A 15,965-nucleotide genomic window follows, 5' to 3' on the forward strand; every position below is an offset into this window, starting at 1 on the left:
CTAGCTATGAGCACTTCTCCCATGAGGGATTATAAGTTTGCCTTGACTTTCGTGTAGTCGTCGAATATCAATGTGGTCCCACCATCCGCCGTACTTGTACTTTGATACCTGCGCTTGTAGCTTGTAGCACCATGACTCGCAGTACTTGGATTTGGACGGATGTATCCATGCACCCGGAGTAACATATGCTACTGTTGTACTTTGAGTGGGGAGAAGCCAGAGGCCGTACCCCGCTTTCAACGACCGCCGACTCTGGTGCAGGCAAAATAAAAAAGTCAAGAGTCCTGGCACGGGATAGAAGCCCGCTTCAGCTCTTCTATATCGGCTTTCAAATACCTGCATTCTCCTCTTGCCTCCAGCAAATACTCGCCAGATTTTCAGCCACCACAATGGTCGCGGTTGGTGACATTCCCACTCTGACGCGGCTCTACGCCACGGGTGCTCTTCAATCTGCTGTCGTTTCTCCTCAAGCCCAGTCCTGTGCCAAATACAACGACAAAGTATCCCACATTCGCCGCGATATAACCACCATTTCGGCAGACGCCATTGTCAATGCAGCAAACTGTGCTCTGGCCGGCGGCGGCGGCGTCGACGGCGCCATACACCGCGCAGCCGGCCCCGAGCTAAGCCGTGCCTGCGCTTCCTTGGGCGGCTGCAAAACGGGAGATGCCAAGATTACCCCCGGCTTCAACTTGCCCGCCCGATACATTATCCACACTGTAGGTCCCATTTACAGCAGGGAAGGAGTTTCGGGCAGCGATGCACTCCTTGAATCGTGCTATAGCAGCAGCCTAAGCTTGGCCTTGGAAAATAAATGCAGGACTATAGCGTTTTGTGCCGTCAGCACTGGTGTTTACGGATTCCCGAGCGGTCGTGCTGCCGAAATCGCAACGCGCACTGTTCGAGCGTTTTTGGAAGGCCGTAACGGGCACGAGATTGACAGAATTGTCTTTGTGAGCTTTGAAACTACGGACGCTGAGGAATATGAGAGATGGCTTCCGGTGTATTTCCCTGCTGTTGTCGAGTAGGCGCCATGAATCAAGGAATCATGCAAGGATACAGTCCAAGATGAACTATTTACAGCTCCTTGCCCATGAGGCTGGCGAGGTGTTGCATAGTTGTAGGAGATTCAAATTTCTGTTTCGCTGCTAGAAGCACTAGTTAGTCGATCTACGCTAGATTATCTATGTAGTTAGTTGTGTAGCTCTGTAGTTATGCTCCGTGTGAACCAACCAATATAACCGCCGAAATCTCCCATGACCTCTGATGCGGTCAGAGTGTCATAGCCGCCACAAACCTCTCTCACCGCCTTCTCGGCTGGCCTAGAAAAAACACTGGTGATTGTCCGATAAGATAAGATAAGACCAAACGGTTCACTTTGTTTGAGATAAAGCCGCTCTCTGCCACTAGAAAGCCAATCATTCCAGCCAAGAGGCAACTCGAGTGGAGCATCAAACAGTCGCCACAGCAGAAAAGCGGCAGAAAAAAAAAGTTTCCTTGTGTGTGTGAAGCAAAAACTAAGAAAGGACAAGTCCATCGTTCGCCGGGGCCAAAAGTATTCATAGCCTGGCGTTTGCTAAAAAAATCTTTCTGATACTTCCCCTCTTTGCTTCCTTCGGCTCTGGCTTGCCTCCCTCTCTTTTTCTATGAATCCCTTCCCTTCCCCTTCGCCCCTCCGACTTTTCTTTCTTCTTCTCTTCTTCTTGTGTCCTGATTTCTTCTCTTCAGGAATTCCTCTTTGGCCTTTTCTTTTTCTTTGTCAGGTCTCATCCTCTCTTTATTCCATTGTCGAGGCCCGGAGTCCTCTTCACTGGATATCATCACCACCGAAGAATAGAGCTTTGTTGTTTCTTTCTTCCTCTATCCGATCGATACCCCTATATCTCGCAAGACGAGTTCCCTCTATAAAACACATATCTTCAAAATTCCGCAAAAATGTCGTCCGTCAAGGTTCTCGACGAGCTCATGAAGAAGCTCACCCTCTCCAAGGAGGCTTCCGATGTCAAGGAGGCTTCCTCCTCTCTGGCCTCGTTCCTGAACGGCCACATTGAGGATCAGGATGTGCCTACCAAGTAAGTGTGCGCATTGTTGAATTTTTATGACCACGTTATCACCACCTTTTCAACACCGAATCGCCGCCTGGTTTCAACTTCGCTCTCCAAACAACAACGCATCCACCCAGCCCCTCAGTTGAGCCCCGCTATCACTATCGCCCTTGTCACACCCCTACCTTCTCATGCCTGCAATTCTCGCCTAATTTCCCTATTCTCCCACTTTTCAACTTCAATCGCTGACATGCCCGTTTCACAGGACCATCGATGAGCTCACCAAGCAGCTGGCTTCCAAGAAGGATGCCGCTGCCCGTGAAAAGGCTCTCGTCGCCATCCAGGCCATTGCCAGCCACTCCGAGGTCTCTGCTCACGTTGACCCCTTCCTGGTCTCTCTTCTGCCCGCCGTTCTTACCGCCGTCGGTGACAAGACTGCCCCGGTCAAGGAGGCTGCTACCGCCGCCGCCGCTGCCATCTCCGAGGCCATCAACCCCAACGCCGTCAAGGTTGTTCTCCCTATTCTCGGCAACTCTCTGGTTAACGCCCAGAAGTGGCAGGAGAAGATGGTCGCTCTTGACTTCCTGGACACCCTTGTCCGCACCGCTCCCACCCAGATGTCCGTCCGTGTCCCTGACCTGATTCCCGTCGTCTCCGAGTCCATGTGGGACACCAAGAAGGAGGTCAAGGACCGTGCCTACCAGACCATGGAGACCCTGTGCGCTCTGATTGTCAACCGTGATATTGAAAAGTTCATTCCCGAGCTGATCAAGTGTATCGCCAAGCCCGAGAACGTCCCCGAGACCGTTCACCTGCTGGGTGCTACCACTTTCGTTACCGAGGTTCAGGAGCCTACTCTGGCCCTGATGGTCCCTCTTCTGGATCGTGGTCTGGTCGAGCGTGAGACTGCCATCAAGCGTAAGTCTGCCGTCATTATTGACAACATGTGCAAGCTGGTCGACGACCCGAACATTGTTGCCGCCTTCCTGCCCAAGATGATGCCCGGTCTGCAGAAGAACTTCGACAACCTGGCTGATCCCGAGGCCCGTGAGAAGACTCGCCAGGCCCTGGACACCCTCATCCGTGTCGGTGACGTCAAGGATGGCAAGATCCCCGAGCCCCGCGCCGACGGTGCCCTCAACGTTGTCCGCCCCAAGGTTGACTCCATCCTGGCTGCCAAGGCTGCCAAGTTTGAGCCCGTTGTTGCCTACATCACCGCCATTGCCGGTCAGCTGATTGACGAGAAGGTCAACGAGTCCCTGATCTGGATTGAGAACCTGAAGCCCTACGTCACCGTCATTGTTGGTGAGAAGGATGCTCAGGCCACTGTTGACGCCATCCGCAAGGCCACTCTCCCCGAGGGCGTTGGCTCTGGCGACAACGACGAGGATGACGAGGAGGGTGAGGACCTGTGCAACTGCACTTTCTCCCTTGCCTACGGTGCCAAGATCCTGCTTAACCAGACCCACCTGCGTCTCAAGCGTGGTCAGCGCTACGGTCTTTGCGGTCCCAACGGTTCCGGAAAGTCTACCCTCATGCGTGCCATCAACAACGAGCAGGTTGAGGGTTTCCCCAAGCAGTCTGAGGTCAAGACCGTCTTCGTCGAGCACGACCTGGACTCTGCTGATACCGAGATGACCACCATTGACTGGACCATGAAGAAGCTGGCCGATGCCAGCGTCACCACCACCAAGGAGGATGTCATTAAGCAGCTGACCGACTTTGGTTTCACCGAGCAGATGATCACCGGTGAGATTTCCGCCCTGTCTGGTGGTTGGAAGATGAAGCTGGCTCTGTGCCGTGCCGTTTTCGAGGCCCCCGATATTCTGCTTCTGGATGAGCCTACCAACCATCTGGATGTGAAGAACGTTAAGTGGCTGGAGGATTACCTGTGCAACTCTCCTTGCACTTCCATCATTGTGTCTCACGACTCTGGCTTCCTCGACAACGTCTGCCAGCACATTGTCCACTACGAGCGCTTCAAGCTTAAGCGCTACCGTGGTAACCTGGCTGAGTTCGTCAAGAAGTGCCCCTCTGCCAAGTCCTACTACGAGCTGGGTGCCTCCGAGATTGAGTTCACCTTCCCCGAGCCCGGTTTCCTTGAGGGTGTGAAGACCAAGGCCAAGGCCATTCTTCGTGCCACCAAGATGACCTTCCAGTACCCCGGTACTGCCAAGCCCCAGATTTCCGATATCACCTTCCAGTGCTCTCTGTCGTCCCGTATTGCTGTCATCGGTCCCAACGGTGCCGGTAAGTCGACTCTGATCAACGTCCTGACTGGTGAGCTGGTCCCCACCGTTGGTGAGATCTACCAGCACGAGAACATCCGTATTGCCTACATTAAGCAGCACGCTTTCGCTCACATCGATCACCACCTGGACAAGACTCCTTCGGAGTACATTCAGTGGCGTTTCCAGACTGGTGAGGATCGTGAGACCATGGACCGTGCCAACAAGATCGTCACCGAGGCTGATGAGCAGGCCATGAACAAGGTCTTCAAGGTTGAGGGTACTATGCGTCGTGTCATTGGCATCAACAGCCGTAGAAAGTTCAAGAACTCGTACGAGTACGAGTGTTCGTTCGCCCTTGGTGAGAACATTGGCATGAAGAGCGAGCGCTGGGTTCCCATGATGTCCGCTGACAACGCCTGGATCCCCCGTTCCGAGCTGCTGGCTTCTCACCAGAAGATGGTTGCCGAGGTCGATATGAAGGAGGCCCTTGCTTCCGGTCAGTTCCGTCCTCTGGTCCGTAAGGAGATTGAGACCCACTGCTCCAACTTCGGTCTGGATGCTGAGCTGGTTTCTCACTCTCGCATGAAGGGTCTGTCTGGTGGTCAGCGTGTCAAGGTCGTCCTGGCCGCCTGCTCGTGGCAGCGTCCCCATCTGATCGTTCTGGATGAGCCTACCAACTATCTGGACCGTGACTCTCTTGGTGCTCTTTCCAAGGCCCTGAGAAAGTTCGAGGGTGGTGTTATCATCATTACTCACTCTGCTGAGTTCACCAAGGACATCACTGAGGAGGTCTGGGCTGTTCTGGACGGTAAGATGACTCCTTCGGGCCACAACTGGGTCCAGGGTCAAGGCTCTGGTCCCCGTCTCAAGGCCGATGAGGGTGAGGAGGAGGACAAGTTTGACGCCATGGGCAACAAGATTGTCACCACCAAGAAGAAGGCCAAGCTGACTTCCAGCGAGGCTCGCAAGAAGAAGAAGGAGCGTATGGCCCGCCGCAAGCGTGGTGAGGAGGTCTTCAGTGATGAGGACGACATCTAAGTCTAGCTTGTTTTTCTTTTATTTCTTTCCTCTTTGCCTTTGCTCACCTCTTCTTTTTTCCTTTGGGGGCTCTATGTAAGGCCTCTGCCGGTGTTCTCTTTCTTATTTTGGTGCCATTCCAGCTGGTGTGTTCTTTCATAAAAGGGGGCTATTGACTTCAACCTGGTACCATGGTGAAATAAAGAGCGAGGACAACCAGCAGGGCCTAATGGTATGTGTTGGCTATTTGGAGAACAGCTGGGTTTGGATAGGGTAGTATGATACTTGGGAGGGTTTTGCAAAAAGTGTTTTTGTCTTCTTCAACTAGCCATGCAGGCATTATGAAACGTGAACTGTGATTGTGGAATGTGAAAGTCTAGCAGCCGCAATGCCTGCACATAACATCTGGTTAACTGCACAAATTGTCGGCCGTGGAGTTGACTTGGCGACGTGCCGTTAACCCTTACGCGATCTTGGCTTCGGCTAAACCTCGACTAATAACCGCTCCGATTGCCAGGGTCCTGACCTGCGATCGTCATCGCCCATCCTCGACTTTCCTCCACACACTTTCCGGAGCTCTAAGCTATTCACTACATTCATGGAGCCAGCTCCGTCCACTTATTGCGAGTTTGGTTCACGGTTTCCCTCTGGCCCCTTTTCTTTTGTGCGCTTAAACCCTCAATGACATGCGAGCATCTCGACATTCGCCTCTGAAACTGGTCTCCATTCAGGAGGCCGAAGCCTGCGCAGAGCGAACCATTGCGATAGACATCCTTCTTACTCAACTCGAACCATTACTGCGCGAAGCCAACGCCAGCAGCAGAATGCCTGGCTCTCTCGACATCATAGCGAATCAAAAACAACTTGCCGACCAGGTGCCCCATGTCCGGAATGTCATGCAGAGGCTATACCACACTTTGCCAATATTCCTGCGGCAACAGCAAGCCACTCGAGGGCTGATGGAAAATCTCGTCAGCGACGATGAGCGACCGCTTCTTGACATGGTGGCTGCGTTCCTCCTGGGCCTTCCAGAAGTCAGTCGGCGCTTTGGGCTGGTTCTTTCGCCGCACGACAAGGAGACAGTAATCAATATTGGTGGCGATGTGCGCGACTTGCTCGATGGCAAATGCCCTGCCAGCTTTGTGGAGCCCCAGGCGCTGGCGTCCGAAGACAGCGACGAGTTCGTCCCGGCCGTGCCCAAGCTGCGCGCTGCGGCGGATTCGCTACAGCTACGGCACTCGTGGAACTTTGCGCAGCTGCAAAACACGGCTCCGCCATTAACGCCCGGCGACGAGACGTGCAAAGACAGGACGGATCGCCCGACAACTATCGATCTAATCTACGATGACGACGACGACGACGATAGCTTTGGCTGCATCGAAGTAGAGGATGATGACGATTGTCTGGTTCCCGACTCGCAGCTTCTCAAATGCGCCGACTTTATCCCTACGAAATCGTTTACGCTCCCCTACGTAGACGACACAGAAGAAGATGAAGACGACGGAGAGACACATAAATCTCTGGGTAACCTCTCTCTCTCCTTGTCAACTTCGGCGCGCGACCAAATCACTGCGACCCAGAAACTCCTCGAGCGCAAAGCAGCAGCCGAGCGCCTCCGAGTCGACAAGGCTCTACGAGCATCGGGAACACTTCGCGACGCCCGGAAAGCCCTGTTCCCCAGCGCTGTGGCGCACAAGATATCCAAGGCCATCATCACAGCCATGAAAACCAAGATACCCGCCGAGGAAGCACAGATCTTCCCCGTGAAAGCACCCGACGGCACCCAATTGCAACCGCATGATTTCGGGACGCTAGTCAAGCCCCAGGCGTGGCTCAACGACGCCATCATCGATTCCAGTCTCGCAGCCCTCGACAGATTCGCCAACATGCGCTCCGGTGCAACAAACTACCCGCGCTCGCCCAACCGCTCGGTCCTAGCCTTGGGGTCCTTTTTCTTCCCAAACCTGGTGAAAAACGGCGGCAAAAAGACGGAGCGGTCGCTGCGCCTCAAGGGCGTGACTCCCGACAACTTTGTCCACCTCGAAACAGTCGTCATCCCCGTCTGCCAGGGCTCCCACTGGACGCTACTGGTCGTGCAGCCGCTGGCCAAGCAATTCACACATATTGACTCGCTGAACCCCCGCGGCTCGCCCAACATGCTGGCCACCGTGCAGACGTGGCTGGGGCATTTCCTGGGCGCCGGCTACGATGAGAGCGAGTGGGTCAAGGTCAGCGTCCCGGCGCCGGCGCAAAATAACGGCTATGATTGCGGTGTCTTTACCATCATGAACGCTGTCAGCCTCGTGCTGGGCTTGAAGCCCTCGTCGGTGTATGAGGCGGCGGAGATGCGTGGGCATAGATGGAATATAGCTGCCATGTTGGTGAATGGTGGGTTTGAGAGGGAGTTTGATTTATCGGGTCTGTGAAGTATTGTCCAAGGCGTATGGCGCGGGCGGTGTTATATTATATTATAGGGTTAGGGTATATGGTTGCGTTGTTTTTTTTTTTACGGGTTGTATTCACATGACCAACTGCATACGTATAACCAACAGTAGGGTTTCAATATTGCTCGAATACATTGCACGGCACATGTACCATTACGGCATATATTAGCTTGTTTAGTTGGCGAATTATTGGGCATACATGGACGACTATTTGACACAAGGGCAAAAGATGCTAAAAATGGGTTTTTTTTGTTCCTGTGCGCTGGCACATGCCCTTTTCTTTTCTTCTTTTTTTTTTCTCTCTCTCTCTTTGTTTTCTCCCTTTAGCTATCCTCGGAAAGTTCGAGAGAAGCAATGCCGGGACAGCAAAGCGCTCAGATGTCAACTGTGACGTAAAAAAGGGCTAGCTGTGGGTGGTGGCTTACCTATCGTCTTAGAGGGGGGGGGGCGGAAGTTTTTCTCTTTTTTTTTTTTTTTTTTTTTTTTTTTTTATTTTTCTCCTTTTTTTTTCCTTTTTTTTTTTTCTTCTGTCTGCGCCCTTGTTTCGGTGGGCCCGACCGTGGAATTGACAACGGAGAGGGGCGCGCGGTGCATTTCTTGAACTTGGGAATAGTTAGTGTTGGTCCATGTATACATGACATGGTCTGGGTCGGGGGTTGTAGTTGGTGCTTGTTCTACATGGTGGCGTTTGCGTGTGTGTGTGAGGGAGAAAAGGTAAGGATGGAGAGTGTCGATGGTTTCTACCGGAGAGTATTCCGCGAGTCCCGAGGTTGAGGCATTGGGAGTTTGTGTGTGTTTTTTTGGTGGTGTTTGTGAGGGGGGAGGGGGTTGAGGCCATTTCTATTTTTATCCATATCAGATTCTTGTCTTTGTTTTTTTTTTTTTTTTTTTTTTTTTTTTGCTTAGAAGACGAAATCCCCGCTAATGGAATAACTATAGAATCTTCTACAGTTGTTCTAGCTGCTTTTCTAGGCGGGTTCTCGAGTGTTTCTCTCTCTTTCCATCGCTGTTATCAATCTTTCTTACAATCAATGTAGGTATGTGTGCAAGTACCACATCTGCACAAGCAGCAACTACTCGGTACATATTTCTTTGCTCGGGGTTCTTTCCACTTTAGGCTCCGCTGACTTTTGACGACGGGGTTAGGAGAGAAGCCGAGGGCGCGCGAGAAGAAAGAAAAGGAAGACTATTGATTGATTCACGAACTTGGCGTTTCCTGTGGCAGTCAGTTTTTACGTTGAGCCTTTGTCAGGAAGGTAACTAGTTAGTCAAGTGATGGTGAGTGGGACATTGTGGAACAAACTCGACTGATTTCGAGTTCATCAGGGTGTACATCATGTACGTAATAATATATAATAGTTGGCTGCGAATTTTGTCGCAAGTTAGTTCTCTTCCTCTTTGCTGAAGCCTGACGTGAAAAAAGAAAACAGAAAAAAAAACAAGGGGAAAAAAAGGGCTGTAGGGCTTTGGCCTGCGCGATTGCCTCATACCTGCTAAACTAACGCGAGCGAGCAAGATGGAGCGAGAGACTGAGTGACTGACTGGCTGAGCTTTGGCCAGTTGGGTTGTCCCTAGTCATAGAAACCCCCACTTAAAGGAAGCGCGGAATGCCCTTTGGCTTTGGGCCTGTCTGGCAGGGGATCCGTCCAAGGACCAGGCTGGATGGATGGATCTCTTGGCCAAACAAACACAAAGTCAGGTTTGAGTTGTCAACAGGAAGAAGGCGGTTTGTTTTGTATAGTTGACTAACTGGACGTATATTCGACAAGAGGACATGCCATGATTGGCTCTGGGCTGGTTGTGGGTGGTTCTCCTCAGCCCTATTTCCTGCGGGCTTTTTTTCTTCTGTTTCCCTTTATTTCAAGGTAGCTAGATATAACATGTAGATCAACTCGGGGGACTGGCTGTGTCTAACAACCATTTGTACAATTTGCACGCAGCCTACACTTGTCACTTGCTTGTCGTCTCTATAACCAACTATACAACAGCTGGAAATCCTTTCGTTGCCTCAACAGGGCCACGAGCAAGAAACCCTTTTTTGTCTTTTTGCCACATTTCGCCCCGACCCGGCAGCTGTGACATTCCGAAGCTTTCACTGCCACTCTTCTTTGTTTGTCCGGGGCCAGGCCAAGCCAGGCCAGGGTCACATGTGAGTGAGCGAGGGTGTGACGCAAGAAATGTCACACTTTTTTTTTTGTCTCCATTGTTGACATCTTGTGCAAGGAGTCCTGGCAATATATGTATAAACCTGTCTATACTTGTGTGGTTGTGCAAGCATATATACATCTGTATGTACAAAGATCTTGGTCTGTGCCTCTGTGCAAGTTGAGTCCTTTTCAATTAGCTTCATGCTTTTTTTATTACATACACTGTTCCCATCTCTAACTAACTATACGGCTAACTACTCCAACATGGAGCTGTCTCCAATCTCATAACATAACTCTACAGAAAGCGTCTGCAAGGCCGACGCTTCTCCTCATCATTTCGCTTTTTTTTTTCCTCTTCTCCTTCTTTTCCTGTAGACGATCACTATCTGATCCGTGGGCCGCTCCTTCTTGGCAGGCCGGGTGGTTGATTCTTCCCGATAATAGTGGGAAAAAGCCGTATGGACTGGGCTGTTAGTTAGGCTGTGTAGAGGAGAAGGCGAAAAAAAATGGGCAAAAAATGGGATGGGGGGAGCAAAAAAGGAAAAAAAGAAAAAGAGAAAAAAGGGCAAGGCCGAGCGAAGGAGTTCATGTTGTTGACTCGAGGGATCTGGATTAGGAAGGTGCCCAAGGAACTCGGCTAGTCCTAAATAAAGGAAGGCAATTGTCGCCTTGTTGCGGCTTCCAGAGGTCACAGAAACTTTGCGTCTTTCTTCTTTCTTCTTTCTTCCTTTTTTTGTTATTTCCTCTTTACAATCTTCATCGGACTCGACTCGAGTTTTGCAGCTGCCAAAAAGAAAGGAATCAAGGACTCGATGACGTTATCCTCCGACTGCTGGCGCTCATCTTTTTGAAAAAAAGTGTTTGGCATTTGTTCTCCGGTCGCTCATCCCTAACCATTTTCCGCGTATTTTGCTTTGCCGGTTCTCCCACGATGCCGAGACCCGAACACCGTCGGTTCGCGCACCAAAATCTCAGTCCATACTACACAGTCCAGTCCAGCAGCACATCCGCCAACGACACCAACTGCCTCTTTGACGACTCTGCCTCGTCTGTCTCCTCGTGCTCGCGGCCCTCGAGCGCGCGCTTTTCCTCCTCAATGTCTCTTCTCCGCCCCGACCTGCAAGACGTGCTGAAGAACCGGGCGCCGCCGCCATTCACACTCGGCGCCTTCATGGCCTATCTCTCGCAGAACCACTGTCTCGAGACGCTCGAGTTTTCCCTCGACGCCGAGCAGTACCGCCTGACGTACATCCGCACCCTAGAGCGCAGCGCCGGCCAGTTCTCGGCGCGAGACATCGACCACCTGACCCGGCTGTGGGAAAAGCTGCTCCGCGTGTACCTGATGCCGTATGCCACGCGCGAAATCAACATTCCCGCCTACGTCAAGGAGCCTGTGCTCAGCATTGACTATTTTGCAGCCATCCCGCACCCGGACGCTCTGGCCGGCATTGTCCGCATCGTCCACGAACTCATGACCGACTCTGTTCTCGGGCCGTGGGTCGAAAGCATCGTGACGGCGTCGGGGGCTCTGGCCGACGAGTCCCACTACAAGTACATGCACGGCCGGTCTGACAGCGGTGGTCTGGACAAGGACGAGATGCGCGGGAGCAGCCCGCTGGGCGAGCCGGTGACGCCGCCGCCGACGCCGCCCGTGTTTGAATGGACGCTTGCCGGCTCTCCGTCCAATAAGCCGTGTACCAACAACAACAGTGGAGGCTGGAGAAAGATGAGCGCACGCCTGGGCCTTGCGAAGAAGAAGAAGAGCGTGGCCTCAGCAGCAGGCCTGCAAATGTCTGGGTACTAGGAGTCCTCCCGGCGAGGGCTCTTGAGCGGCTCCGGCGGGCATTTCTTCCCGAGCCCCGGGTATCTCTCACTGTTTTTTTTTTTCCTTTTTCTTTCTTTTTCTTTTCTTACGATTGCCTTACGCTTATGAACTGCCGGCCTTGACGAAACGCGGCCGCTTGTTACTTGCATATTGGTTATTTGCATACTTTCATCTATATCCTTTCCGTTGTCTTTTCCCTTTTCCTTTTTCTTTTTCTCATGTCTCCTTCCCTTTGTCTGGTTTCTCTCTTTTATCATCTTGGTTTGGTTACAGGACACCAACATTCCGATCACCAAGGACCGATCGGGTTTTCTTTTTCTTTTTTCCTTTTTTTTGCATCATTATCGCACTTGTCAGGATTTCATCTTTTGCGGCTACAAAGGCATTTTTACTTGAAGCTGCTTGTGTATATAGCATAGAATCATTCATTTCTCCTCTATATGAAATCTTGTTTCAGTGAAATGCTCTCCAAAGTCGATCAGGTTATCGTTCACTAGAAGTTGAAGCCATCTTTATACAGGCATCCCTCTGCTGTCATGAACAACATCGACGGATCACACACATGGTTATACGTAGTTATAGTTTTATATGTACATTAAGAAGACAATCCAAGCCTACAACGCCCGGAAAAAGGAACAAGAGAAACAAACAACCCAAGCAAAGCCATCAGATAAAAAGAACGCAGTGATTAAGACAGAACCCCCATCGCACAAAGCAGCCCAGGAAAAAAAGACACGTGAGAAAGGTAAGAGGCATTGAGTGCCGGCAGCCAAGTTTGAACATGACTCTAGATTAGATGCCCAAGCTTGCTTGCCAAAAGACGCAGTCTTTAGGCCGAGTTTAGCCTGCCCGCCTCAACTTCCTTGCGAGTAGTGTTCAGGAGGTGCTTTGGGAGGCCCATGGACTCGAGGAACCGGACAGTATCAGTCCACTCGGCAGCCCGGCGCTTGTTGTCCCACTTGAGCTCCTCGGCCATGATATCAATGACCTTGGGCAGGGCCTCGAGGGCGGCTTTGGCGTTGAGGAACGAAAGACGCGTGCGGCGGGCCAGCACGTCGACGGCGGTCTGGGCATACTCAGAGCGCACGGCATAGCGGACCTCGCCGTCGACAAACGGATACAGCGCCGAGATGCGCTCGCCGCGGACCGGGAAGCGCTGGTTGGTGGGCTTGCAGAGCTCGGCAACGGCCCAGGCACGGTCGCCGTAGTTCTCGGCCAGGTGCTTGGCGACGTCGTTCTCCAGGCCAAAGTTCTGGATCAGCGGGATGAAGAGCGTCTGGCTGAAGCCGTGGGCGCCGACCAGGCGGACGTTGTGCGTCTGGCACTTGCCGTCGAGGATCGCAGCGTCGTCGACCGAGTCGGAGCCGGAGATGCGCGGCGCCTTGTCGATGGCGGCCGTGGGCAGGTGAAAGTTGTCAATGGCGGCGTCGACGCAGTCTTCGGCCATCTGGCGGTACGTGGTCCACTTGCCGCCGGCGCACGTCACCAGGCCCGAGGGCGAGATGTCGACCAGGTGGTTGCGGACCAGGGACTCGGTGTTTTTGGCCTTGGGGTCCTTGACCAGCGGCCGGATGCCGGACCAGGCAGCCAGGACATCGTCCCGGCCAATGTGCACGTCGGGGCCAAGGTAGCCGCGCACCTCGCTCAGGATCCACTCAATGGCCTTGTCCTCGGGGATGGGGTTCTTGGAGATGTTGCACGGGTCGTCGGTGGTGCCGGCAATCACGTTGCCCTGCCACGGGAGGAAGAAGACGACACGGCCGTCCGAGGTGGAGGGGTCGAGCAGGCCGAGGTTCTTGGGGCAAAAGTAGCCGGGGAGGATAATGTGCACGCCGGAAGACGGCGCGACAATGTTCTTGACGGTGCCGTCGTCCATGGCGCGGATGGCATCGGAGAACGGGCCGGTGCAGTTGACGACGCACTTGGCGCGGATGGTGATGGGCTCGGCCTTGGCGCCGTTGATCTCGGCAATCTTGTCTACGACCGTGGCGCCGATGAGGCGGCCGCCGTCGTCCTTGAGCAGCGAGGTGACTTCGGTGTGGTTGGCCACCGTGGCGCCGTAGAGCGATGCCGTCATGGCCAGAGAGACGTTCATCCGGGAATCGTTGTGGGCGCCGTCGTAGTAGACTAAGGCCCCGACTAAGTCGTCGGTTTTGAGCATGGGGAAGGCCTCAATGGCCTTGCTGCGGGTGAGAAAGTATGAGCTCTCAATGCCCTCGGACCCTGCCAACAGGTCGTAGGCCTTGGTGCCGGCCCAGAAGTACGGGGCCTTCCACCATGACGTCACCGGCAGCATGATGGGCAGCCAGGAGCTCAGGTGGGGGGCTGTCTGTAAAAAGTACTTGCGCTCCTTGAGAGCCTCACACACCAGCTCGTACTGCGCGTAGTCGAGATTCCAGAACGCCTTTTCGAGGTAGCGCACGCCGCCGTGGACCAGCTTGGTGCTTTTGCTACTGGTGCCCGAGCTGAAGTCGTCCCGCTCCACCATGGCGACCTTGAGGCCGCGCGTTACGGCGTCCAGCGCCACGCCGGCGCCCGTGGCTCCGCCGCCAATCACCAGCATGTCGTACTCGGCATTGGGGTCCGAGCCGTTGACGACGGCAACGCCGCGCTTGCGCAGCTCGTCTAGTTGCTCGGTGCGGCTCTTGATCCGCGGGAAGCGCGGGACAATGAGCTTGCCGTCGGCGTCGTAGACGGGCGGCACGGCAGCGGGCCCGTGGCCGGGAATGTTTTGCGGCTTGACGGTCCAGTAGAGAAGGCCGGCGCCGGCCAAGCCGACAGCCGAGGTGGCAGCGACTCGGCGCATCATGGCCCGGGAGCGAAGCAATTGTGACATGATGGCCAGGAGGGCGGACTAATCTAGGGTAAAATGAGAGGAGAGAAGATGGGGAGGGAGTAATTGCAAAAGGACGCGAGTTGCAATCCGAGTCCAGTCCTCTGACGGATAATGTAGCTCTGGGGGGGAGTCAAGAAACTGAAAGTATTGGAGACTCAGGAAGGCCAGCTGGTGTACTAAAGAATGACGCACGTCAGTTCTGAGATCAGAGGCTAACCGGATGGACACAAGAGCGGAAGCATAAAATGGGGGAGAGGAGGGGGTGGCTTACGCTTTCCAGCAGCCTTTTTTCTCGTTTTGAGTGTGCCGAGGATCAGAGGCCCGAAGCAGAAAGCTGACTTGGAGGAGGAGAGAGAGAAAGAAAGAGACGCGACAAGATGGCTTTAGGCTGGAAATGAAGAAAACAGAGATACCCACAAACTCCAAGGCTAGGCTCGCTGTTGGGTTATAAATAAAATAAATAGCGACCCGTCAGCCATGAACGCGGAGTGAGAGAGATGAAGTAGTTAGGGAAGACTTATATATTGAGTTCTTTTTTCTTTTTCTTTTTCTTCTTCGGGCAGTTGCCCTTCCTCCCCCGGCAGTCACAAAGTTGTCGTCGGTGATGAACATCCGCCTCCTTCCTTCCTTCTCTGCATGTATTGCATTCAAGTAATAACCATAATAAATCTGGCAAGATCATTTTCTTCTCTTCTTCTCCGAGGCCACTGCCCGAGTTGAGCAGAGCAGTTGCCGCAGCGCAACAGCAACATCAGACGAAGTATATTTCCATGTGCCTTGTAGCCACATCGTCTTCACGATTCTTCCCAGAAACAACAACAATCACAAGGCCACAGATTGAGACCGCTGACATGAGTGCGCCTTTGTTGTTTTGAGCCAGCTGCCAAACCTGCCTCTCGACAGGGGACCCTGGAATGAAAAAGGGACAATCCAATCCACTCCGCCAGCGCTGAACGAACCTTTCCAGGTCACATGGCAGTCTCGCAGAGGTCATGTGAACATGCAGAGATTATCAACTAGTTATTCCGTCTTGGAAACACATGGCTGAAGCTCTGGAAAGGGGCGGGGGACTGGAGAAAAGAGGGGAACCGTCAAGCAAAAGCCTCCATCACTGCTCATTCTTTTTTTGCCTTCTCCCACCTCACAGGCAGCTTTTCCGGTAATTCAGGCTATATAGAGCCATGGGCGCCAGTTCTGTCACTGTCACAAATATATGTTGCCTTCATGTCAGTAATCCGGCTCCGATTGGGAAGCACATGTCCTCTTGCTGTCCGTGTTGCTCAGTTACTTTTGGTCTTGCTGTCTGAGGAGCTTTCTCCTCCCTCCCTGGAACTGTCCAGAGCACGAGTGAATCTGAATCTGAATCTAGTTAGACTACAAACCCCAAGCCTCAGGCCAAGAAAAAGATCAGCCACCCTTT

At 53.1% G+C, this 15,965-nt stretch overlaps 5 protein-coding genes across 5 annotated transcripts; 4 read left to right on the forward strand and 1 right to left on the reverse strand.

Annotated features, from left to right (window-relative positions):
• Positions 1-389: 389 nt before the first annotated feature.
• On the forward strand, positions 390-1,028 carry BROUX77_007074 (uncharacterized protein; the record flags this gene model as incomplete). The annotated part of the gene is made up of 1 exon (XM_073752129.1): positions 390-1,028. One exon carries the CDS (start codon positions 390-392, stop codon positions 1,026-1,028), a length of 639 nt encoding a protein of 212 aa, XP_073602485.1.
• Positions 1,029-1,935: 907 nt separating this feature from the next.
• BROUX77_007075 (uncharacterized protein) lies at positions 1,936-5,314 on the forward strand (the record flags this gene model as incomplete). Its single annotated transcript, XM_073752130.1, has 2 exons — positions 1,936-2,072; positions 2,311-5,314. 2 exons carry the CDS (start codon positions 1,936-1,938, stop codon positions 5,312-5,314), a joined length of 3,141 nt encoding a protein of 1,046 aa, XP_073602486.1.
• Positions 5,315-5,979: 665 nt separating this feature from the next.
• On the forward strand, positions 5,980-7,719 carry BROUX77_007076 (uncharacterized protein; the record flags this gene model as incomplete). Its single annotated transcript, XM_073752132.1, has 1 exon — positions 5,980-7,719. The coding sequence occupies one exon, from the start codon at positions 5,980-5,982 to the stop codon at positions 7,717-7,719; it is 1,740 nt and encodes a 579-aa protein (XP_073602487.1).
• Positions 7,720-10,815: 3,096 nt separating this feature from the next.
• BROUX77_007077 (uncharacterized protein) lies at positions 10,816-11,688 on the forward strand (the record flags this gene model as incomplete). Its single annotated transcript, XM_073752133.1, has 1 exon — positions 10,816-11,688. The coding sequence occupies one exon, from the start codon at positions 10,816-10,818 to the stop codon at positions 11,686-11,688; it is 873 nt and encodes a 290-aa protein (XP_073602488.1).
• Positions 11,689-12,538: 850 nt separating this feature from the next.
• On the reverse strand, positions 12,539-14,545 carry BROUX77_007078 (uncharacterized protein; the record flags this gene model as incomplete). The annotated part of the gene is made up of 1 exon (XM_073752134.1): positions 12,539-14,545. One exon carries the CDS (start codon positions 14,543-14,545, stop codon positions 12,539-12,541), a length of 2,007 nt encoding a protein of 668 aa, XP_073602489.1.
• Positions 14,546-15,965: the final 1,420 nt, after the last annotated feature.

The sequence above is a fragment of the Berkeleyomyces rouxiae genome (genome assembly GCF_048999995.1).
Source record: "Berkeleyomyces rouxiae strain 22BRR77 chromosome Unknown BrBRR77_ptg000011l, whole genome shotgun sequence".
NCBI classification, from domain to species: Eukaryota; Fungi; Ascomycota; class Sordariomycetes; order Microascales; family Ceratocystidaceae; genus Berkeleyomyces; species Berkeleyomyces rouxiae.